The 26,097-nt window shown below is 36.5% G+C and overlaps 1 protein-coding gene across 2 annotated transcripts; it reads left to right on the top strand.

The window, feature by feature from the left end:
• Nucleotides 1–11,466: 11,466 nt before the first annotated feature.
• ptk2bb (protein tyrosine kinase 2 beta, b) lies at nt 11,467–26,063 on the top strand. Of its 2 annotated transcripts, XM_079583868.1 has the most exons (31): nt 11,467–11,610; nt 13,893–14,136; nt 14,425–14,603; nt 14,713–14,800; nt 14,903–14,982; nt 15,126–15,188; nt 15,269–15,323; nt 15,596–15,736; nt 15,866–15,940; nt 16,530–16,631; nt 16,730–16,859; nt 17,124–17,163; nt 17,366–17,394; nt 17,495–17,542; nt 17,644–17,738; nt 17,926–18,007; nt 18,955–19,055; nt 19,641–19,756; nt 20,585–20,685; nt 20,893–20,982; nt 21,825–22,029; nt 22,140–22,248; nt 22,346–22,405; nt 22,654–22,776; nt 22,957–23,106; nt 23,204–23,239; nt 23,390–23,414; nt 23,573–23,619; nt 23,750–23,884; nt 25,134–25,214; nt 25,377–26,063. In XM_079583868.1, exons 2-31 carry the CDS (start codon nt 13,945–13,947, stop codon nt 25,611–25,613), a joined length of 3,015 nt encoding a protein of 1,004 aa, XP_079439994.1. In that variant the 5' UTR covers nt 11,467–11,610; nt 13,893–13,944; the 3' UTR covers nt 25,614–26,063. The 2 variants fall into 2 exon arrangements, with proteins under 2 accessions (XP_079439994.1, XP_079439995.1); XM_079583869.1 differs by lacking the exon at nt 23,204–23,239 and having other exon boundaries at nt 25,377–26,060.
• Nucleotides 26,064–26,097: the final 34 nt, after the last annotated feature.

The raw sequence follows: 26,097 nt of genomic DNA, 5'->3' as shown, positions 1-26,097 counted from the left end.
GACTTCGGGCTCTGCAGTGAAAGAAGAGCTGAAGAAGAAAAAAACGAGGATGGGGACATTAAGAGAGACTACAGAGAGAAATAATAGACAAAATAAGACCAGGGGTGAAACAGCTTTGGGTTTTTAGCATATAGTACAATAAATCGAGGGGGTTAACATTTTAAAGGATTTTTTGTTAGTCAAATGTCAACAACCATACGATTTTGCAGTCACATTAACAAAGTTTGGGTGAAAATGTGTAGGTAAAAAAAAAGGTCCATTGTCAACGTATAAAGCACAGCTCACACAAAAATATCCCTTTCAAACTAAGCAACTTTTTTGGCCAATGTGGCAAATTTGCTTAAACCCGTGTGGGAAAGTACTTGCTGGGATTCCTATTATCATGACTGGATTTCATCAGGGAAAATTTAAAAAATGCGACCGCACCCTAACAATGTTTCTTTCGTCAATTTTCTGAACGCTTAAGCTTCTGTTGCCACGATTACCTCCTCAGGTGAACACGATTTCTGCTCTCGTCCATTTACCATCACAAAAAAAAAGTGTGATTGTTTGAGGTTATACTGAAATGTTTGAAGCTCAATTAAAAAATACTTTACATAAATTAAGTAAAGTATTTATAAATCAACTAAAAGCCAACTCAAACTTTTGATTTTGATTTCCTTTGAGGGGGTTCAGGCTTTAATTAAAAACACCTTTGGTTTAATAATACAGAAAAGAAAGAAAATGGCACAAAAGAGGTAGACAAAAAGTCATTGTGTGAAACTTGTCCAAGCTTGATGTAATTACCTTGCGTAATTGCATGGTGTTGTTATGGCGGTATGACCGTCAATGTAACAAGAAATGAAAGAGATGAATATGAACAGACATGCTGTCATCTTTATCAAGCAATTCCAATTCATCATTTATTATCATCAAATAAAGCTGCCGTTTCAGAGGTTTGCCATTTGTGTATAAACAACATACACAAATGATACACAAAAATGTGCAATACAATACATAGAAAGGGGCACAAAACAATTAGGCTAGTGAACAAACCTGAGGCAGGGTCAAACACGAAAAGGGTTTACAATATACCGAATAAAACTAAGGCATATTTAAAACTGTCACTGTTGGTTGCAGTAGTAAGTGCACGAAAACGAGGAACTCATAGAAAACAGTCTTTAAAATAATAATCCAACACAGAAAATCACTGGAGATCACGGGTAGTTAAAGCTACAATATGTAATTTTTTTCGCCGCTTGGGGAAAACCTTTTTGTAACCTCTTACAATAACAAAGGCGTAGGTTTATGACAAGTCAAGTCATGACACAGTGACAAGCTGAATGATGGGACTTGCTGTCAAGCTGATGGATCTAATAATGTTAATGGATGAGTGAAAACATTCATTTTTTATTAGCAATTAGCGATTGCTAATTATAGAGAGATATCACACGCGAGTCCTGCGGATTCTACTGAACTACGCAAGTGCTGAATTACTACTCACACAGGTCAGTTTATTTGACGAATTAAACTTGTGAGTTAACGCAGCGCTTGGTCTAACACTATCATACTAAACAGCATTTGAATAACATACAGATCATGTTCTAACATTTCATCATGTTGAGCTATAACATTAACTTGTTTTATGTACATTTGCTCATCTGTCTAATAAAGAATGTTCAAGAGCGGTGCCGCTGTCAAGTCGTGACTCGTGAAGCTCTGTCAAGTCCAAGTTTGTCACAGATGTGGAGCTCTCGGCACCTCGAAAACGCCACGCCGATATTGAGCCTCATTTTAGTTTTCCTTTTTTTGTCCCAAAGTCTGCTTGCCATGGTCCATAATGTTTGAACGAAACAAGAACAGCGTGCCACTAAACATTACGCACTACGCAGTTGTCCACGTCTGTTGCCATGGTTACGTCATGGCTATGGCAGTACGAGCGGAAACTGAGGATAGCGCGGATATTGCGTCATTGACAGGCAACATTTTTTTCCGGGACGGGCCATTATTTAAAATTGGAATTTCTCTGAAATAAAAAAATATTTGGAGGCTTTTGGGATATTGTAAGTACACAACTTCAGGAAATATATCACACTGTGCAAGTGATTTTGAGATATTTTATTACAAAATTCTTACATATTGTACCTTTAACACAACCATAAAAATATGACATGGAAAAACAAATGATTAAAGGGATGGTTGATTATGATTTGACTTTTCTATCTTTAGTTAGTGTGTAATGTTGGACAGTGAAGAAATTCCCAAAACTGCATAGCCCTGCTTTAAGAATGTCAAAACGCCATTTATTGTTTGAATTTCGTGATAAAGGACAGAATTTGAAAGATGACACTTTGTTTCTTATTAGAAGTAACAATGCACATAACTATTTGCGATTATTGGGTGAGAGGCGCGCTACAAATAATGTTTGGTTTAGGGAATGTTTAGTTTCTCCACACACAGTGTGAGTTGCTGATGGCCGATAGTGAAAATAATTGCTTTTATCGGCCGATACCGATTGTTGGCCGATATATGATCGATCAGTGCATCTAATATTTATTGGTTAACATATTTGTCGGTGCTAAACATTCCTCATTTAACTGTAATATAAATAAGATGCTAAAATTGTTATCTATACAGTGATACTGTCATTTAATGTAATGGATGACACCGAATGACAAAAACATTACCCTGAATGACGAAACTTCTACTCTTGCTTATATTTCAGGCTATCAGCTGGCCACCTATATCAAACAGTGAGCTTGACTAGTAAAGTTGATCACTATTATTCACATTTACTTGTTTTTTAAATATCTAACAATAAAAGGTTTTTTTTTTTTTTTTTGCCATTTGAAGGACATGTGTTTTGTAGCCTACTACCACACCATGAAAAGGGCAATAAACAAGATCTTCAGGGTGCCTTTTGATGTCACAGCCTACCAAATGAATATGGAACATTATTTCACTCATATTTTATTTTCACAGAAGTTATTTGAAAGATGAAAGTAGACACTTTACTTTTTTTATGAATATACAAATCACTTTTGTAGATTTAATTTGATGCGGACATGGACATGACAAAGACATGGTGTCTTAACCGGGCAACAGTTTCTTGTGAATCTGTGATAATACCATTGGGATGTAGTATCAATCTTATTATGCAAAACGGCACCTTGTTTCAATAACAAAAGTGAAATTGAATGACTGCCCCTTTTTTCTGAAGAATGCTAGTGTGATTTGAAGGTGTGAAGCTGGTTGAACAGCAGAGGCAATTTAAATAAAAAGCAGCCCTGATTGTTGTAAATTACAGTGTACTTATAGACTAAACTATGCATAGCACAATATTATACATATGGTTTAAACAGTGAACTTATTGCTTTGTAAAGTCGTTAAAGAACTGTGATAATGATCAGGTGCAGTATAACATTATTATGTAGACCATTTTTATAACATCCTGGGTGAATAATCTCAATTAAATGTACAAATCTGCCAAGAATTATGAAAAAACAACAACATAGAAACATTGTTTGTTTAGCTTGTGTTAGACAAGAAACATATTCTCTGTGAAAAAAAGTCACATGCTCTCACAGCTATACAGCCTTAGGAGAGAAATTCATAGAAGTACACTTTTGTGAAGTACGCCTCCAGACACACACACACACACACACACACACACACACTTGGGCCCTTGTGTATTGGAGGGAGGGGAATTCAAATCTGATACACATCAGTGCGTTTCGGGTCCCCTGTGCATGTGTGCGTGTCTCAAGGCATGACTGTGACGGGAGTCACTGAGTCTCTCAGCCATATTCCCTCTACAGTCTCCTGTCCCAGAAGTCCCACTACTGTCTAATCCGTCCAGAAAGCCACCAGGACATTGAGAAATAAAACGTTTTATATTTAGGAATTGGCTTGGTAAGGTATGCCAAATGTTTGTTTAGTCTTTGTCTTTGTGAAAATGACTTAGGGCTTACTTGCATGCCTTGCTACATTTTTCAAGTAAGGGCATGTCTCTTTCTTTCGTTTAAATACTTTATGCATATAAAACACTTTCAACAAAAGTATCGCAATCTATCAATCTCTCTCTGTTTTTTTCGGTCTTTTCCGATCTCCCACTAGCTGTTGCGCTGTGTAGTTGTGTCCCTGTGCACCATCTCCAGAATTAGTTTAAATGTGCAGAACAGTAACACACATAATCAGCCATGAACAACAGAGAAAAGGGACTTCACCTTGTGTCTCATTTCTGCTGACATTAATGTGGCTTGATGTGCTACATCAACTGTGCTTTTTCAGTGTGAACTGTCTGTCCATAGGCATCTGTAATGACAGGGACATGTCAACACCTCTTTTTACCATGACAGGTTTGCCCTCTTCACTACACTTATGGCAAAATGCATAAACTGTCAAGCAGCGGTTTTCATTTTGTTTGTGTGAGGTGTAATGTGACAATGTGATGACCATGTGCTGGAATTTGAGGCAAATTAATGAGGTACAGCAACAATTTGAGTTTAAAGAGAAACCCAGAACTGTTTTTGGAAAGATGTCTCTTATGCTCAGGAAGGCTGCATTTATTTGAAAAAAAAATTCAGTAATTTTGTGAACATTCTTCAACTCTCGACGACCTGTAAAAAACGCCGAACGCTCAGCGCTTCAGCGTGAAAAAGATGCTCAGTGCCTCGTTACGCTCATGGCATTTTAAAAAAGCGGCGCTTCCATTGAAAACAATTGAAAAAACAGGCCAGCCGCGTAAACTGCTTTGGTGGACACACGGCCTAAAGGGTAAAAACGCAAAAGTCTGCTATATATATGCTAAATATTTTGACTTGCAGGACTCCCAGTCCACACCCTGTTGTGCCTTTGTAATTTAAGGTTGTTTGGAGCAATAACTCCACCTCCTCATCTGTCCAGACAAAATTGTCAGCTTTTGCTGTTCGCTTCGCCATGTTGTGTTTTGATTTCACGCTACTAGGGAGAGAAGTAGAAGGAAGGTTGTACGCAGGCGCGCGGACTAGTGTTGTTCTGTGGCAATGCTTCACATTGCCACCTTGCCGCCTGGAGTGCATTTCACACACTTTCCCCCCCCCCCCCCCCCCCCCCGCAGAATAAAAAGTGATAACGCAACGGCACTTTTGCATTTTCTCTTCAGATCGTTTCCGTGTAAACATATAGCCTTTTAGAGAGGTTTATACAAAAACAGATGGCAGATGTGATTGTATAGCTCTCATTAATCCATTGCTTGACATTTAAGTACACGTGTGTGTTTGCGCACAAGCTCGATGTCACTGTAATGAAGTCTAATTTAATTATGACAAAGGAGACCCAGCACAGCCCACTTTGCCCTCAGTGGTACAATGGGAAGCAGCAGTAATAGCCGGCCTGTACTCTGAAAAGCAACAAAGCAGTAATTGGGGTGTCATGAGCCACAGGTGTGATATCCTCCCACATGTTTCAATGAGCAAGGATGTGTAGACATGAGATACCTGACTCTAATTAAAATGAGCCGGTTCAGGAAGAGCTCGCTATATTTGCTTGCGGATCAGTACAAGGACTTACACATACTGTAATGCATTGTCATCATCCTGATCCTAATGAGAAACATTAAACTGTAAAAACAAATGGTAGGATTTTACAATATTTAACAGTAATTTGTTACAATCCAATTCTGTTAGAAGTTTATAGTGAAATCAATTCAGGCTTGGTCTTTAAAAAAATCAATAATATAATATAATTTTCTGCCAGGACATTATCCATTAATTTTACGGAGGGGAGACCGGGGAGTGTTGTACTGTCATTTAAAAATATTTTTATTGCATAACAGAACAATAACAACATACAAATATCGTCGTCCATCGGATGAGACGTTAAACCGAGGTCCTGACTCTCTGTGGTCACAAAAAATCCCAGGACGTCTTTCGAAAGAGTAGGAGTGTAACCCCGGCATCCTGGCCAAATTTGCAAATTTGTTGATTGTGAAAATCTTGAGACTATATACTTGTCTCACTGGGTAAATCAAATGAATAACCTTATATGTAACTTCTTTAGCTTTATTGGTTAGACAGTATTTACTGGGTAAACTCGACCTCTTTCCAATCAATATTGTTATAAATCGAGTTCCAAAACGGTTTGCATTTAGGCAACAATGTAGCTCTACATCATTTTTTTTTTTTATATATTATAGCCTACTTAAATTAGTATATAATGGGATAGACTCAAAAGATCAGTCTGAACAGTCAGTTTGACAAATCAGAAAAGAGCTGTGGTGATGTCATCAATATGATACACTCCCATCACCTTTTTGAGGAGAATGTGTCAGAAACATTGTAGATTTTATGACTTAAAAAAATATATGTTTTAAGTAAAAATTTGTATCAAGATTATTTTTGCCTATTGTATTGTTTACAATTGTTTGATTCACATAACCTAAGCTGTTTAGTTAAATGTTATGCTTTCCACTATGCCAACCTTAATAAACGTTAGCTATGCTAAGTGGGGATAGTTGTAACAGTTCATTAAATATGTAACAACCAACCCCTGATGAATCCAGTTATCCAATCACTTCCTCTGTTAAGGCAGTCACGTGAGTTTGTTGTTGCACATCAAGGTAATGTGTTCCCAATTTATGCGCATGACTTCTTATTGTATACATTAGCCGCCTCAATTGAGCGCACAGGTTTTTTTGTGCACATTTTTTTTGAATTTATGCGATCTTGGCCTTTCCATCCAGAGCTTTTTTATGTGATATCCCAAAATTGACTTAAAAATTTGTAGATGGCAACATATGACTGAACCCTTATGTGACTGGAATACAGTTATCAAGTTACATACAAGTTCTAGATTAGATAGTGTGATCTTATTTCAGCAAATTATTAGCCTACCTCTCATTGTTACATCAATTGACCCTTTGCATGGAGTTTGATTGACATGCGATCTGACCAATCATAACCAGCCATTCGCCGAATCCGCCATTTTTGTTCGACAAAGCAGTCAGGAGAGTTAGTAGATTAACCGAGATTAACATGGGAGGATTTGAATTTGAAAAACGGAGTGTATTGACGTTTAGAACAACATTCCTTATGTTCATTGTCATTTAACTAGTAAATTGGAGAAATACTTCTATGAATAAAATGATAAAGAATGCATGTAATTTTTTTTACCGTGTACCACCATGAGAAAGAGCGTATGCACTGTGTAAAATGACTGCTTGACCCGTTTATGTCAATGTGGAGACAGAATGACAGCGAAAAGAGCAATAGGTGTGACCATCAATATAATGAGCATTTAAACGTGTCCCATTAAAGCTTCACAGTTGGAATTGTGCTTGGTTGAGTTACTTCAGAACAGGCCGCCAATGCTCAACCTCTGATGCAGGAACAGCTCTAATTTCAGTCATTATATAGTTAGACAGACATTAAAGATCCAAGAATGGAATTGACTTTTAAAACTCGTAAAGGGGTTGTAAAGTAAGTAAGTATTTCACTTTTCTAATTTTAGTTAGTGTGTAATGTTGCTGTTTGAGCAAGAACAACATCTGCAAAGTTACAACGCTCAAAGTTCAAAGCAAAGGAAGATATTTGCTTTTAAAGAAAAGGACTACAACAAACGGCTGGTGACATCAGCAACCCTAAAATGTACATAAACCCCACCACCGGGAACACACAGTCCAAAGTTGTTGTATAAGAGTACATTTGTGAGTCAGCTCAAACTTTAGCATCCATCTTTTCACATGCAATAGAAAGTCACTCTGTGTGCATCTCACAACAGTTCCTATACAAGCGATTTATAGATTACCATGACAGAATATGCTAATTGAAGAGAGTTAACTCCACATCAGCAACATAAATTCATCAACTAACCATTCAGAGACGTCCTGTTGCATTCTACGTTGTCACTTCTTCTTGAGTCTCTCCATCTTTGTCTGACTCCGTTTTAACATTAAAGTCCGCGTGAACCGGAAGTTGCAAACGACTTTTCTCAAGTGTTGTGACGCATTTCCGAGTGAAAGGGAATATTGAACAGAGGGCAGGGTTTTACTTCAGCGCTCCTCCTCTCCATCTCTCGCCCATAGCAGAGTAACGGTTTGAGGGGAGTGGCTAAGCGTTTAAACAACCCAAGTTCTCATGCCTACGTCATCAGAAAAAAGAACCATTCCAGACCCGGAAGTAACTTTTCAGACTTTGATTAAAGATAACTTCGGCAAACAATTTTTTTCCGTGTATTAACTTGCACGGATTAATTGTTCACCACAAGACTAGTAATATCCGCTAACAAAGTAAATAGGGTCAATTTTGATTTCATGCCGACTTTAAAGGCAGAACAGTTTCTGTCATTTTAGTGTGTCTGCGTGAGGTAATCGCAGCTGCTAACACACAAGAGCTCTTGAAACCCCGCCCTCTGTAGCAGCTCATTTGCATTTAAAGGGCCAGGCACAAAACGGTGCGTGTTCACTCAAAAAGTGAACAGCAAAAAGTGACAGCTTTAACATGCTATATAAAAATATTTTGTGGGTTATTTTGTGCTAAAACTTCACACACACACACACACACACACATACACACACACACACACACACACACACACACACACACACACACACACACACACACACACACACACACACTGGGGACATCAGAGATTTATTTTACATCTTGTGAAAATGCTATTTTACCACCCCTTTAAAATAGCTGGACAAAATATTGTTAATTTACAATGTAGAAATGGTAAATCTAACCTAACTGAAGTAGTAGCCTAACCCTTACGAAAAATACGTTTATTCAAGTGTGCTATACTTTCAGTCTATACTTTTTATGTAGGCTACTTCTCAGAAACATAGGCCTACTTAAAATCGCACTTAAGTATACTTGACTTTACTGATAGAAAAGTAGTTTTGTATAGGCTAGTCCACAGGTAGTGTGAAGTAAATCTACTTTACTCTTTCTCCGCTGAATCTTCAGGCTATTCGTGTTTTCACTGTTATACGGTAGGGGGCGCTATTACACATCTTCTGAAAGAGAGTAAATAATCTCCTGATCCAAAAATATAGGCGAAGAAGATGCAGAAACAACAAATTGAAGTGAGAGAAGATTGCTTACGCAAATGTAAAATAACACAATCTTCAAACATTAGGCCTAAACACTATATAAATTCAAAACTGCATAACGTTACCGAATTAAATGTCGACCCAGGAAGGGTTAACGACTGTGAAGCTTTGGGGTTGTTGATGGACTCAACATAATCTTAATCTTTCCAAAGTTAGTCTTTTACAAAAATGTGATGCTCTCAGCTTTTTGTTTAAAATGTTGCTTTTTTTATGGAACTTACCCACATTCAAGTGTTGATAAAAAGGATGCAATAAGCTATCATGCTGATAAATCATGATGCATGATTTTTTAATGTAAAGAGTTAAAGGTAGATTTCAAGTAGGCTAAAAAAATAATAATACCTAAATAGGAGCAAAAAATATTTATAAATATTAAACTATAAGCATGATGTTATGTTCGCTTAAAGATAACTTACAGCCTACTTGGAGTATAAAACTACTAGTATACTGCAGAGTATACTTCAAAGTGTATTTTCATTAACTAAAAAATATGCTAAGTAGGCCTATATACTAGTAACTATCAGTGTACCTATTTGTCACGGTTTTGTTCATGTTTCATGTCCTTTTGTAGCTAATTCATGTTCCTGTTTTCTGTGTGCTTCCCTTGTTTGTGCCATGTCATAATCACGTGATCCTGCCATGTGCTCCCCTCATCATGTGTCTGTTGTCATGTATAGGCCTACTCAACGGCTCTGGGCCTACTCATTGATTTATTGTTTTTTGATTGTCTTGTCTTGTCATTAGTAGTTTGTGTATTTAAGCCCTCATGTGTGCCATGTGTCTTGGTCGAGTGCTGTCTTTGTAAACACTGTATGGTTCGTTTGTCAAGTTATGCTTAGTCAAGTCTTTGTTTTGTATATTGATCACGTTTGGATGTAAATAAACTGCCCTTGGGTTCTGCAACTCGCCTCCAGTGGATCCGTGACAATAACACAAGTAGGCTAGTATAGTTGCAGTGCAACAGAAAAACTTGGCTATAAACTTTGTGTAGGCTACTACTGTTGCACTTATTCTTAAAATGAATCCAAGTACGGTAGTATTGAAACACAAGTATATCTAGTACATTGATATTAGCCTAGTAGCTTATATATCCTACTACATATCTTAAAAAATATACTTTAACTTTACTAAAGTACACTTACTGTAAAAGTATACTTCTTTTTTTTTTTGTAAGGGAAGCTCTGTAAAATGAGTCTGCTCTGGTTGGTGCGTGTCTGTACTGTGATTCTTCTGCACATTAAACAGTCTTTTTTATTAACATCTGATCAGTGTGACTTCCATCTGCCACAGCACTGGATTCTGCACAAGTCCATCACGCATGGCTCATTCATCCTGAAGGGGTCAAGCTGTCAGAAATAAGTTTAAGGTCCATGCAGTGTCTGTGACCAGGAAATCAACCGTATTGTCATTTACACTGCTAGACACTGCACAAAGAATTATGTTCAGCTGTTGTGCAATGGCGGATGGTAACTTTGTTTTTCATTACAGAGGATGAAGGGATGTTTCCCCCCCCCCAGTGTTGCTGTGAATATACTGCCATCTACTGAGGCAGACAATTTATGGTTCAATGACAAATTTGAACACATGTGTTGTAGAACTTTTGTGGTGTATTTCTGGTGCACAGATATTACAGTAATAAACTAACATATAACACATAAAAGTTAGTTCCGGTGCCATAATCTGATTGGCTGAGCAGTTATAGAGCAGGCAGGGGTCTTCAACAGGGGATCATGGCAGTGGCATTTTAGTATTAATAAGGCTATATAGCTGCTGTGCTGTTCACTATCACCTAGATTTAAATCTTCATTTTAATTTTAGATTTCAATCTAATTGTTATGAAAAAACAACAACATGTTAACGACAAACCAAAGCTAAAGTACAAATACAAAACAAAGACTTGACTAAGCATAACTTGACATAAACGAACACTCGATACAGTGTTTAGGCCTACACAAACAATTGTCTTGACCAAACACTTGACCAAGACACATGAGGGCTTAAATGTGTGTTATCAGAATTGTTTTATATAAAATTAAAATGTCACTAATGGTTAGTTTAATGGATTTTCAATGTAAACACAAGCAGTTATTGTTCAGGGCAGATACTTTTTTGTCTAAAGTAGCCTAGTGGTTCCTATACTTGGCCACTAGGTGTCAGTCGTGTCTTATGTAAAACAACGTCAATGTAGGCCTATTTTATGAAAAATAAAAGGTTTTCTCAGAAATGCTTAATTGATTATTTTTTATTATTCCTGATTATTCCCATCATTGCTCATAAAATATCAGTTAAAACATATTGTGACTTTTGCCAACTGGATGGCGTTTCAAATCAAATGTGTGCATATTACAATGTAAGAACGTGTTATTAGCGGAGACCATTTGCTCAGTCTCACCGACACTGCTAGGAAGTGCTCTCAAGCGAAGGGAGTGGCTTGAACAGTCTCATATCTACCTGACTCTGAGAGCTGGACTTTGACTGGGGATCTTAAAGGAAATAATAAGAAGGAGAACAACAAAACAAAAGCACAACTTTGCAAGGTTAGTAGTGAGCAACTTTAATTAATACTGCTACAACGGCGATGAGTAAAACATCCCAGCTGTTGTTTTCATGTAGCCTACTGTCAGGTCAAGTTGTTAATTTAATAGTTGCCTAAAAGACACTCATTAAAATAACAAAACGTGCAATAGATTCCAAAGTGTTGTAATATATGGACATGCTATTAATTCAAATACACAATTTTACATTACAACTCTTTTACATGCATATGTAGGCTATGTGTGGTGTTTTGGGAGGGCAAGTCTGCGCAGGTACGGTTACGTGCACGCGCATTCCAGTGTCTTCATAGAGCATGCATTCTTCTGACCACGCAACCTGCTGCAATCTAGGATTTAATAATAGTGCGATCTGCCTCAACTTAGTGTTTATTTCGTCTTTAGAAGGGTTTTATAGTTGTCAGTTTCTTAACTAAGTATTCACCATTTGATAGGCGTTTACAGCAAGTCAGTACTTCAGTTTTTGACCTGTTTTGGGTGAGGAGGATTTAGGAAACCACACACACACACACACACACACACACACACACACACACACACACACACACACACACACACACACACACACACACACACACACACACACACACACACACACACACACACACACACACACACACACACACACACAAGAGTGTGTAGCGAAATGTATCATTTAGCCTATACATTATTTATTTATTTATTCATTCGTTCTTGCTGTCTGCTCTCAGTCAGTGCATGTGATTCACTATATAAACAAAAACATAGAGCTTAGATATAATTCAGTGTCTTATAAAAGTGTAATTGAAAAAAAAGTTAGACATAAAACAAACTAACTGTATTATCTTTATTGTTTTAGAACTTAACGTTGAAATACTTTATCCAGGTATTTGAAAATGCTGTTTGCACGTAGAACTCCTCCCTTGTGCTTGTTCTGTTTATATGTGTGTGTGTGTGTGTGTGTGTGTGTGTGTGTGTGTGTGTGTGTGTGTGTGTGTGTGTGTGTGTGTGTGTGTGTGTGTGTGTGTGCTCTGTTGCTCTGAGCTAGCATAAGCTTGTAAAAACTACAGCCCCCAAAGGTCAAATACCACATACTTGTTATCTGTGTTAGATTAACTATTTCAGAACAACTAGTCAAGTCGTTCTGGTTGCTACACTAATGTTTTATTCTTTTTTCAACTAAACAGACTTTAAAAACAATGTACACTTTACTAATGCAACACTAGTCACTTAAAATAAAGGCTTAACTGAAACCAACTAAAGCTGGTACTTTTATTTAGCCATTTATGACTAATTTTGCAACAGTAACTACAAAGGATTATAATTAATCTCACACTTAAAGAAACAGAGCACATAAAGGTTTTGTCATTCATAGGGCTGTTTCAGTTACTTGTGCACAAACACAGGCAGGCGTTACTTGGCAGTCGTGCTTGAGCGAGTAAAAAAAAAAAAGAAAAAAGGTAGCCTTACTTCTAGGAATTCATTGCCTCAGGCAAACAAAACAGCAACACAGGCCCTAAAAGAGAAAACACAAATGGATACGCATGCTTACATACATACAAACATATACATTTATAAACCTCCTATAAACTAGACTTTTGCTGTGCCTTTAGATTTGGTCAAACACCCTCTGATAATCTCAGAACAAATCAATCATCAATATTGTACCTGCTCTGTATTCCAGAAAATACAATCACATGGTGTGGGGACAGAGAGATGTGATTATTTGAGCACAGAAACACAACCAGTGTGAGCAAACACAGTGTAGCCTAAACTTTGGTCTAATGGATTTTGAAGGATGTGGACATATAACATCCATTTTGAATATGTTTTTTTCAGGTTGTCTAATAACAATGCAGAGTATATGGCTAGCCTACCATATATCAGTTATTATCAGCTGATTAAAAAAATAATATATATATATATATATTGACCGGTATTTGTTGATATTGTATATTTAATTGTGCATGCTATTTTCCCTTATTTTTACATGTAGATTACATTTTCCATAATTTTGTTGTGGACACAGAAGTGCCTCATCATCCAATGGTTACTTAAATTTCATCTTTAAAAACACTAATAATTTAATAACACAGTTAAATGTAATCTTTAGCAATTCTCTAAATGAAACATCCTACTGTAATTACAATTCCTGCTGTAAAATGGTAAAAGTGATATAAAAGTATTCTATACAATGTCATTAATTGTTAAAGCCTTAGCACATGCCACAAATGATTCATCTAACTATAAACAATGTTCTTGTTTTTCCAAACTGGCCTTACTACCAGATGAGATGATCGTGTAATGGTGTGTGAATATCTTTGAGGACGTAACTTGGAGATGGCGAGTGATGCAAGCACCCTTTCCTGGAAGGTACCCGCACAGGACTGGGATGGGGGCATCAAAAGCCCTGACTTGGGTCCTGTTGGAGATGGCGGCCCTGTGAAGATTATCAAAGTGTGCTTTAGTAGCAGCAACAACCTCAGCAAAAACTTCAAACTGGTCAAATGTGACAGCTCATGGCAGATCAAGGTAAACATACACTGCTGGTCAAAAGTTTGGGGTTGGTACGTTTTTTTATGTTTTTGAAAAAAGTTTCTAAATAGAAAATAAATATTTTGTTACATTATAAATGTCGTTACTGTCACTTGAATCATCCTTGCTGAATGAAATATATATATATTTTTTTTTTTTACTGATCCTAAACTTTTGAACGGCAGTGTATATGATTGGCAAAACCAATTCATAGTATTTCTAGTAACACTATCCCAAATGTTGGAATACATTGTCTAAACACTTTGTAATTTGCTTGTCCATCAGACTATCATCCAGTCTATTCTGATCAGTGGGCGTTTGGGTCCAAATGTGCAGAACGCAGGCTGCTTTGGGCTGAGGCTCAAACACCTCAAATCTGAGGAGCTCCACTGGCTTCACCCAGACCTGACTGTAGGAGAGGTTGAGACACGCTACGAGAGCCATCATGCTGAGGCAGAGTGGAGGTGAGGGAGTCGGGACTCGGGACAATGACGCTGGTCAACACTCCCACTCACATCACCAATAAACTGGCTGCTATTTTAATCTTGCATATAAATGTGTGTTTTGTTTCAGATATGACCTTAGAATTCACTACATTCCTGTTGATTTCATGAAGAGGTTAAAAGAAGACAGAACCTTCCTGTTGTATTTCTATCAACAGGTCAGCAAACATCTCCAGATTTGCTTCGTCTCTGTGGTTGTAACTTGTATGTTGTCACCTTTTGTTGCTCAGTCCATGAAAATACTGTTTCTCTTGCGGCAGGTGCGCTGCGACTACATGCAGCATCATGCTAGCAAAGTTAGCGACGGCATGGCACTTCAGCTGGGCTGTTTAGAGATCAGGTAAACAACAGCAGACTCTGTTTGTCAGTTATCGAGTGTAACTGCTGGACTTCATGAGCAACAACTGAGAATTGTTTTTTGTTGAATTGGGAGAGGTAATGTCAGAGCATTGAATGACATATGTGGTTTGTTCTGTCTTTCAGGAGATTTTATAAAGACATGAATGCCAAAGGTCTAGAGAAAAAGACCAATTTTGACTTGCTAGAGTAAGTTTATATTTGTCATTTGTTTTCATTTAAAAAAAAAAGTGATTTTGTTTGCTAATATCGTGGCTTTTTTTATTTAGAAAAGATGTTGGTCTGGACCTGTTCTTTCCTAAGGGACTTATTGACAGAATGAAGGTTAGATTTGTTTTCTGCTTTTCAAGAGGTGACAATAGTTGATTGGATGGCCATTTCCCAAGTTAATGTTGCCTGTGTTAAATAGTACTAGTAATAATTTATCCTTAACCAGCTGTTCGGCACAACCTATAATACCAATTGCAAAAACTTATACCGATAAGACATTTAAACTCATTTAAAAAGAAAAAAGAAAATAAAAGAAAAAGTGGCAGTTTAAGAGATGCTTAACACTGAAATTCTACATCTAATCTGTAAAATTTTGGTTTTAACAGCCTAAGCAACTTCGGAAGCTCATCCAGCAGACGTTTCAGCAGTATGCTACACTAAAAGAGGACGAGTGTATGATCAAGTTCTTCGAGACCTATGGAGAATTCTTCAACTTTGACGAGGAAATATTCCCTTGTGAGCTAGTGGTAAGTTTCCACAAGTTCCCCAACTTTGGTGTTAAAAAATGTTGGGGATTATGCAAAGAATTGTGGCCATGTTAGAAACTGAACTCCGATTTATGTACTTCCGATTTAAGTCCTTCTTAATCTACACAGCAAGGCTGGAGTTTAGCAGTGGATTTAGTCATTGGTCTCAAAGGCATTCGTCAACGCACCAAATCAGACTCCACGGTGAGCAACTTCATACTTGGAAAAGTCTTTATTTTAATTACGATCAGTTTATTTTCAGTGTCAGGACAGTTGTCTATGGAAGATTAATCCTGCCACGCAATAAAAAAATATTTTTTATAAAGTTAATTGTGAGTTTTTATCTTGCAATTCTGACCTTTTTTCATCACAATATTGAGTTTTTATCTTAATTCTGACTTTAAAAAAAAATCTGATTGGCATGTTTATATCCCGCAATTGCTAGTTATATGAAGTAAACTATCGCAGAATTGCAATTGCAACTTTTTTGACACCTGACCTGATCACATGCACATGCAGAATTAGGAGTAAAAAAGTCAGAATTGCAAGATGTACACTAAGAATTCTGAGAAGAAATTATGAATTGCAAGATGTATAACTTAAAAGTCAGTATTCTGCAAAAAGTCAACATTGTGATATATAAACTTGCAATTGGAAGAAAAGAAAGTCAGAATTGTGAGATAAAAAAAAACGCAATTACCTTTTTAATATTAATATTTTGTGGTGAAATAAACTTTCGTAGTTGTCAGTGTCCAAATGTTGTTTAAAGTTCATTCTCTTTTACTCTCCCCAGGCTGTCTGCCTTGCTGAATTTAAACAGATCCGAAGTATCAAGTATAACGCACAAATTGATGGCAGAACATTGTTACTTATTGATATCGATGGTGCCAAACAGGTAAGAATGCTCACTATGCTCAGTATTAGGTTGTTAAACGTTGTATGCACAATGCCACTCATGTACTAATCTAGCCGTGACATTTTTTCCATTCACAGCCTCTCTCTGTCAGCGTGGCGTCTCTGGCCATTGCGGAGAACATGGCTGAACTGATCGATGGCTACTGTCGGTTGCTTAACCACACAGACTCATCTTTGATAGCTGGACCAAATAAAAGTAAATCTCAAGGTAAGTCCCAATTAATGTATGTCTGCAAATGTCAATAGTCATCTGGCAAAGTGTCAGTTAAAAGAGTTTGTGTTAGCTAGTTTCAGAGGCATTTACCAAAGAGATAAATGACTAATAGTTTTGCAGTTGATCTGAGAATAAAGTTTAGGGCAGCGTTCTTCTGAACGTTGTGCGTTTTGAATCATGACTTTTGTGATTAATGTGGGTTTGGGTATTGCCATATTTCTCTGTGTTGTTAACTGAGATTAATCTTTGCTATCTTAGGTGTGCAGTTGCGCAACTCTCTTCCTGAAATTCCCTCAGGGTGAGTACATCAACATTCCTCTATCTCTGTTTTGTTCTCCACAGAATGAATATTAATTACTATAACTCTAAAGTGATCTCATATGGAATCATTTGCAATAAGTGAAATGGATCTGGGCCTGCTGATTAAACGTTGCACATTTTTTAGAGACTTTATTCATTATTCATATTCTTCAATGCTGTTCACTCTTCCCCGCTGTTAGGGAGCAGAAAGAAACTTTCAGATACAGCAGTGAGTATCAGACCCTCCCATTCAGGAACCCAGCTTTATATTTACTGTATTATTCTAACATCTTCTTGACAATGTGAATAACATCTACTCCATGTTTCAGACTCTGATATATACTGTGAAATCGCAGATGAAAAGCCGCCACCACCTGGTATGTAAGGGAATTGTTTTTTGTATCACTGTAAAATCATTCTTGTTTGTACTGCATTGATGTTCAAGTCCTCTCATTGTTTTTCACGTGTTTCGCAATAGCAAAGGTTGGTCTGTACAGGAAAGATATTATCCTGAAACGAATGCTGGGCGAAGGGTTCTTTGGGGAGGTTCATGAAGGAGTTTACCATAAAAAGGCAAGCACTTCCAGACACTTTTGTGTTATGATGAAACAAATACTAAATTTTTTTTTTTTTTTTGGGGTCAAATCTGGATTTTTCCTTTTACATTTAGCATCCTTTTTACATTTTACATCCTTATCATCAGTGAATAAACTAAAATGATTTTTTTTTTTTTTTAATTTTCAATAATTGTCGTGGTTAGACTGGGGAGAAGACCAGTGTTGCGGTGAAGACCTGTAAGGAGTGTGCACCTGACGTCAGAGAGAAGTTTGTGGGTGAAGCAGGTATGTGAATGTAAATGTCAATGGGTGTTTCTTCAACTGTGGGCACTTTTGGACCTGTGGACTTTTAGACAATAAATATTTAACTTGTGTATCTACATATCAATCACCAGAGAATTCTGTCATTGTCTGTCACAACTGTCAACCTTTTCAAGCATATCTCATATGTTACATTGTTTAATAACATTCTCTGGTGGAAATAGCATTTTAAATATTTTTGGAATAAAATATCAGACTCCTTTGTCTTGCTAAGGCTAATATCATAGTTAGCATTTTATCTTACATACAATTAATACATATTTTTGCATAATTGTATAACATTTCAGCTTGATTAGAAATGATGCACAAGAGGAAAAAAAGTGATATTTACCTTGCTTTTACTTTATTTCCTTGCATTTTTGTTCTACACCAGTTGTTCTCATCCAGGGGCCAGGGCCTACTAGGGGCCTTTAACAAACTTCCAAGGGGGCCTCAAAATTACTTAAAATTATTTAAAATAAGTTTTTAAAACAATGTTTTTGTTTTGATCTGTATTTTTATTATTATTTGAAGAATTTTGTTATGTGATATAAGAGGAAGCCTAATTTTCAAAGTGAAAAAGTCAAAGTAATTTTTTTTTAAATAATGAATATACATGTTTCTACTTGTCAAACTTGGCTGATATATTTTAACTGGTAGAAATAAAATAATATAATAAATAGTTTTCACACAAGAGATATTGAAGTTATATATAATGGTTTTAATGATGGATTTTCATATTATGGGTCCACCATGACAATTATTGAAAATTCGAATTATTCAATTAAAAAAATCATAATCATGTTAGTTAATTCACTGATGATAGACATTTTAAATCAAGCAAAAATAAACAATAAAGATATTATAAAATGTTAAATAATAATAATAAGTAACTGTATTCTTTTTTGCATTATAACGTCCCACCTATCTAGTTATCATGAAGAATCTTGACCATCCACACATAGTGCGGCTGATTGGTGTCATTGAGGAAGACCCGGTATGGATCGTCATGGAGCTGTGTCAGCACGGAGAGGTAAGCAACAGCTCTGATGCTGGATGATATCACTCTTATTTTTATTATATGTCAAAACACGTCTTTTGGAAAATTGCAGGGCCAATAATGTTGTCACTATGAGGGATTATTTTGGCAAGGGTGGTAATATATTATATGAGATAGAGGGGTTTACGTAACTTTTAAATTAAATCAATAAAATTCCCTTTCAATCCATAGTGTAATTCCATTTGCCAGAAAGGCTGTGATTGATGTAGCAAACTCAATTAAGTGAATGCCATAGATATGGCTCTATTAACATTTACAGGCTCTGTAAAACTGTCATAAACTGTTTACAAACTCACAGGAAGTTCAGTATTATGTGAATCAACATGATTGATTCTTGTCAAGTACAGAATGACTGGCTTTTGAGAAGTCAAGTAGTGGTAAGCAAACATGGTCGTGATTTAATACAGTAACTAAATGCTTTAGAAACCATCATAGGACCTGAAAAATGCCTTTCAGGGCAGTAGAAAGACTGTATGTGTAATGTGTTATGCTCCACTTCAATAAAGAGGAAATTGTCACACTAATCCTTTTCTAAAATACTTTCTTTTGTGCTTACAGCTGGGGAAGTACTTGACAAAAAACCAGCAGAGTTTGACCAGCGTGACTCTGGTTCTCTTCAGTCTACAGATCTGCAAAGCGCTTGTTTACCTGCAGGGAATGAACATGGTCCACCGGTGTGATATTCATTTCAGTATTTTTAATTTACTTTGTTCACCATGGCTGCATTTATTTGATCAAAAATTCAGTAATATAACAACAATATTGTGGAATAGTATTACAATTTAAAATATCTGGTTTAAATTCACTACATAAATGCAAATAATTCCTGAGAAAGCTGAATTTTCAGTCTTGTCACATGATCCTTCATAAATCATTCTAAAATGCTGAATTTGTGTGCAAGATTTTTTTTTAATTATTATTATCAATGTTGGACACAATTGTGCTGTTTTATATTTTTTTGGGAAACCGTGTAAACATGTTGATGAGTAGAAATATCAGAAGAACAGCATTTATTTGAAATAAATAAATTAAAATTTTACTGACCCTAAACTTTTAGCTGTTAGTGCATGTACTGTAGTAATGCGTTTACATTTTTAATACACAGAGCATTCTGGGAAATCACAAAATTGTTTATATACATACAGTGGGTCCATACTTGGAAGTAAACAAAGTTTTTAAGTAATGGGATATTGTGATGTAAAAAAAAAAAAAAATCTGTATTATTTTAAGTCACTAATCAAATAAGTAGATTTGTGACTATGTCTATACAACTCTGTACGGATGGTCAGATGTTCTTGATTCCATTGAAGCTCAAGATGCATTTTAGTTAATCTCAATAAATGCTGGATAATGTGATCATCAGGTTTTACACAAACTTGTGAAGTGCATGTAGCTCGAGTGCTACTGTCATTAAAGAAAAAGAAACAAGACATTCTGAAATCTATGCATTAATCTTAAATTTTCATTATTGTTGGTGTTTGTTTTTGTCATCTGGTTGACAGGGACATAGCCGTACGAAATGTGCTTGTTGCCACTCCTGAGTGTGTGAAGCTGGGTGACTTTGGCCTATCCAGATACATAGAGGATGAAGAATATTACAAAGGTTACTTCAGCTGTTTTACACACTCACAAAAGTTGTGATTTTTGTAATCATTGCATGATTCATCGTTTCATTCCCTGTCGAAACTGCATCTAAACTCCGCTAGTGCCACGTTATATAAATCTTCGAAAATATTCTAAGCTGTGTTGATGTTTATATTTTGTTTAGCAGGCATTGGAAATTTCTCATTACCTTGCATTATGTCTGCAGCATCTGTTACTCGTTTACCGATCAAATGGATGGCTCCTGAATCCATTAACTTCAGACGCTTCACCGCGGCCAGTGACGTGTGGATGTTTGGTGAGTGAATAGAAGAAAATCATCAGATTTGAACACAAGGCCAGTGTACCAACCGATGAAACTGTTACAGTAATATAGATAGACAATCGCTTGTGTATTGCCAGTTTAGAAACAAATATTTCTATAATTGCCTCTATCTTGATTAGTCATCGTAAAGTTGTCGGAGGGAACATCATTCTTTTTTATGAATCCAATTTTCTGTTTTGGCATGCTTAACCATCCTCTATTTGAAAACATTATTCAGTGCCCCAGGCCCACTATCAGACTTAATTTAGACAAATTACCATACAATAACTGACTTCCATTTTCCATTTCCAATTTTTCATTTTAAACTAATTTCCTGGTACAATTACTAAATAATCATATTGGAATAAAACTTCTCTGTAATTATTTTTCTGTACTGTATTTATATTAGTCTTCGATCAACTGATAGCTTGAGACGTCAACAGATTTTATTTTATTCCTGAAGCCCCTCACTGACACATGGGGTAAATAACACATGACTAGAGAGACAGAGACCCCTCTGTTTGTGGACCTCAGCTGCCATGTTCTGTGAATCATGAGCTTTCATTCAGTCTCTCTGATGGATGGCTTCACATAAGAGTGCAGATGCACCATCATCAGTACTGGGAAGGTGAACAGATGATCCCAAGTTACTCAAGCTTTGGCCTCACTTTTTCAGAAAGGAGGAGCTGACATTTTTTCTGAATTAAATGTCTTTAATGTTCCTTTGTATCAGTTTAATGCATATTTGCGGAATATAAGTATTAATTTCTTCTGAGAAGAGTAAAATGTGATTCCTCCTCATGCCCATTTTATTCTCTCGTGTTGCTCCCGTCCAGCTGTGTGCGTGTGGGAGATCACGAACCGAGGTAAACAGCCGTTCCACTGGCTTGACAATCGTGATGTGATTAACCAGCTGGAACAGGGCAACAGGCTGCCCAAACCTGAACAGTGCCCTCCTGCCCTGTACTCACTCATGACCCGCTGCTGGAGCTACGACCCCCGCGAGAGACCCACATTCACTGAACTAGCCTGCAACATCAGGTTTCTGCCCAACAAAAATCACTGTTATTTATATAATATCTATATCTAGCTTTTTTCTTTTTCTTTTTGTGTTTACATTCATTGTAACTAACGCACTCTTTTTTTAACAGTGATGTCCACCAAATGGAGAAGGAGGCGGAGGTGGAGAGAGAGAGAGACAAAGCCCGTAACACCCGGTTCCTGGAGCCCAAGTTTAACATTAATGAACCTCCACCAAAGGTAGCTGTCAGCTTTCATTGGCTTTTTGTTTGTCCTTACACTCAGTTACAGCAGCACATTCCTCTTGACAGTCAGTGTATTTTGTTTACACCTCCAGCCTTCCAGAGTCAATACTAGCCGCTTCGGAAATACCCTTGGAGTCGGCCTACATCTCCAGGTAGTGTGCTCTTTGTTTAAATGTCATATATAGGAAATGTATAGTTTTAAGTTTAAAACACTAAGCCCTGAATTGTTGTAAATGTAGAATAAATGAATATTTTATTGAATATATATATATATATATATATATATATATATATACTGTATATTATGAATTACTATAATATTTAATAAATATTGTACATAATAATTATTGTAAATTTAATTTTATATTTATTTAATATATTCTGCTCTTATTTTCACTAGCTTAATGAGGCTTTATGTGCCAGTTCACCAGACCTGGCCAGCCCGTGTGATTACCAGTCACCTGTGGACTCAACCAACATCCTGTCCGTTCCCAAGGCCTCGCCCCGTCGCCTCAGTCTTGTGGTAAAATTAAGCCATGATGTCTATTTTAAATGTATTTCCATTTAATTGTATTTGTTTTTTTAATTTTTAATTTTTAAAAATATGAAATGATATAATAATAAAATAAATAAAATATAAAAATAATTGTAGCTATATGGGTTTGTGTGTGTGTGTGTGTGTGTGTGTGTGTATACGGGGTAGGAGGGCGAGTTCAGCTTCGGTCCATCCAGTATGGAAGATGCCCAGAGACTATGGCAGGTGGAGAAGGACCGCATGCAGGATACTATGAAGATGCAGAAAGAGCAGATGGAGGAGGACACCAAATGGTTAAAGAAGGAGGAGAAGCTTCTGGTGAGGAGGAACACCTTTTTACCAATCTCTTATGTAATATAGGTCTGTCTTTAATATTTGTTATAACACACATTGCATGCTTGCTGCTCTTTCTAAGGACCCAATGGTTCACGAGGGCACAAAAATTCCTGAGGTATGTTCTTTAATTTTTAAACCCATATCACATGTTTTATCAATTATATTTTCATTCGAGTACATAGATCTGATGTACTATGTAAAAAAATGACTAACACCTGAGTGTAAAATTTGACAACCCCATAATTATTTTTGTATTAATTACCAGGCACCTGAACCACCACTTAGTTATGGTAAGTCCTCTGCATTCTAGTAAAAAGTCAAAATACGGATGTCAATCTATTGTAAATTATATCACATGTATTTATATTTGAGGAGAAAATTAATATAATTATTGTGCCAGATTAACTTGTTAGCTCCTATACTGACTGTTTTCTGTATCCACTTAAAGCTGAACTGCATCATCCTCCTTCAAAACCACCCAGAACTGTAGTGCAAGTAAAGACTTGTTTACACTCATGTACAGTATGCATGTTGTATTTGTTTAATGTGTAAATGATTGACCCAGTACAATGGTAGTGTCAATTATTCCGTTTAATGTGTCTTCTGTCTGTCATCTGTCTTTCAGCCTACACCTACAGCAGAGCTGGACCGCTCCGAGGATAATGTGTACCAGTGTGTCATGGACGTGGTGAAAGTGGTGGTGCAGCTGAAAAATGACATCAACACACTGCCATCTACTGAATACATCTCTTCTGTCAAGGTGAGATTAGGCCTGGGCGGGATAAGGATATATCAAAGTGACAATATAAAGTGTCGATATAGAGATGTTTCTATTTAAGTACTAAAATGTATTGCCACTTATTAGAGTGATAAAGAAATGCATGAATGAGAAAATAAAGAACAAGATGTGCATAATGTGAAAAAGAGTTTAAAAAAGAACTAGATGCATTACTCACACTGACTGACAGCCTAATATACCTTGTGCCGTCTGTGTCATTAGTGTTAAAACAACAAAAGACAAAGAGAAAATCACTCACTGCTCCAGACTGAAGGAATTTTGTACGTTATATCTATCTAATAAGAATCAGTTTATATTTAATTCATACAGTGGAAAAAAAATATTTAGGCCTAAATTTAAAATGAATGTAATCGAACTGCATATACAATTTCTATCCATTTGGATTTCACAGTTTTAACAAACTCATGAACTTAAAGGATTAGTTCACTTTTAAAGTGAAAATTCTGTCATCATATACTCACCCTCAAGTTGTTTCAAACCTGTATGAATTTCTTTCCTCTGCTGAACACAAAGGAAGATATTTAGAAGAATGTCAGTAACCAGACAGTTTTTGGTTCCCATTGACTTCCATAGTATATTTTTTTCCTATTATGGAAGTCAATGGGAACCAAAAACTGTCTGGTTACTGACATTCTTCTAAATATCTTCCTTTGTGTTCAGCAGAGGAAAGAAATTCATACAGGTTTGAAACAACTTGAGGGTGAGTATATGATGACAGAATTTTCACTTTAAAAGTGAACTAATCCTTTAATGTGATGCATAGTTGTCAGTTATACATAAAAGATTTAATGGCATAGTTTTTAATAACTATTTGCATCTATTTTATTTTATTCAAATAATCACATTTTTAAAATGCATTTATTCAAATCATCATAAATCTTTTAGTTGTGAAAATTAACTGAAAATGTATTTATTCAGTTAAAACGTATGAACATGGTTAAAATATGGCTAGATGAGGAACAAGCAATATTCAGTTAGTCAAAATGTATGAGATTGAAACAAACTGGATTTATTGATGAATATTTAAACCTGGTTATTGTGAATTTAAAAGGCATTCAATTTATTACTACATAATTCCTACCGTTTCATTTATGTAAATGACTTTCAAATATGCAGCCTAGATTTAAAACTGATTACATTTTTGACCTGAGGTTTATACTATGTGGATTTACATACTCTTATTTTAACGTTTTTGTCTGTTCATTTGCAGACTGTCGGACTCTCATTAAGAAATCTGATCAACAGTGTGGATGATATACTACCAACTCTGCATGTTTCCTGTAGAACAGAGGTATCAGACCTGATTTCATGACACTAACAATATAAAGTATAAAAATACATTTTTGCATTTTCCTCTCTAACTGTTGCTAAAAGTGAGTTTAACCTTCTCCAATACAGATTAGACTTTAAGAGCACAAAGGTGAACTCAACATTTCTTTGTCTCTGCTCTCAGATCGAAGGCACTCAGAAGTTGTTGAATAAGGACTTGGCTGAGCTCATCAGCAAGATGCGTCTGGCCCAGCAGAACGCCATCACCTCTCTGAAGGAAGAGTGCAAGAAACAGATGCTGACAGCGGCCCACGGTTTGGCCATGGATGCCAAGAACCTGTTAGATTCTGTAGACCAGGCACGGGTGCGCTCGAACCTGGCCAGACCCAAACCTGAGGACACAGACTCACAGACTGACTAGAGGAGCAGCTCGGGACATGCCGACCCGCAGTTTGAGTACAGGACAGATTGAATCATCTGTGTGCATAAGATTCAGTTGTCGTGTAATAACAGGGCAACACAAACACCAGTATGGGACATGGAACATCCAATAGAAATTCAGGCTACTGTTAATAACAGCTAGCTTGCTGAACCCTCTACATGACCGAACATTCCTCTGGACATCTTGTCTTATTAACAACATTTTTATGTATTGTAGACCAACGCTATATAAGAGAATCAGCAAATGTGCTTTTTATGTTTTCAAACAGCATTAAAAGATGTTGTTATCTGTAAATGTTGTCTTCCTAAAACACCACAGATCAAAAGTGCAAATATAACCCTTTATATGTGTATCTGTATGAAAGGGGCTACTGTAGATGTAGAATTTTTTGATCTTTGCTTAGAAGTAAAAAGAAGTTGGAAATACCTTTGCAGCGATATACTGTTATTGATGATCCCGATGT

Source organism: Phoxinus phoxinus, assembly GCF_949152265.1.
Source record: "Phoxinus phoxinus genome assembly, chromosome: 16".
Lineage (NCBI taxonomy): Eukaryota > Metazoa > Chordata > Actinopteri > Cypriniformes > Leuciscidae > Phoxinus > Phoxinus phoxinus.
Note: the sequence above shows the minus strand (reverse complement) of the source record. Positions and strands in the feature narration are given on the sequence as shown.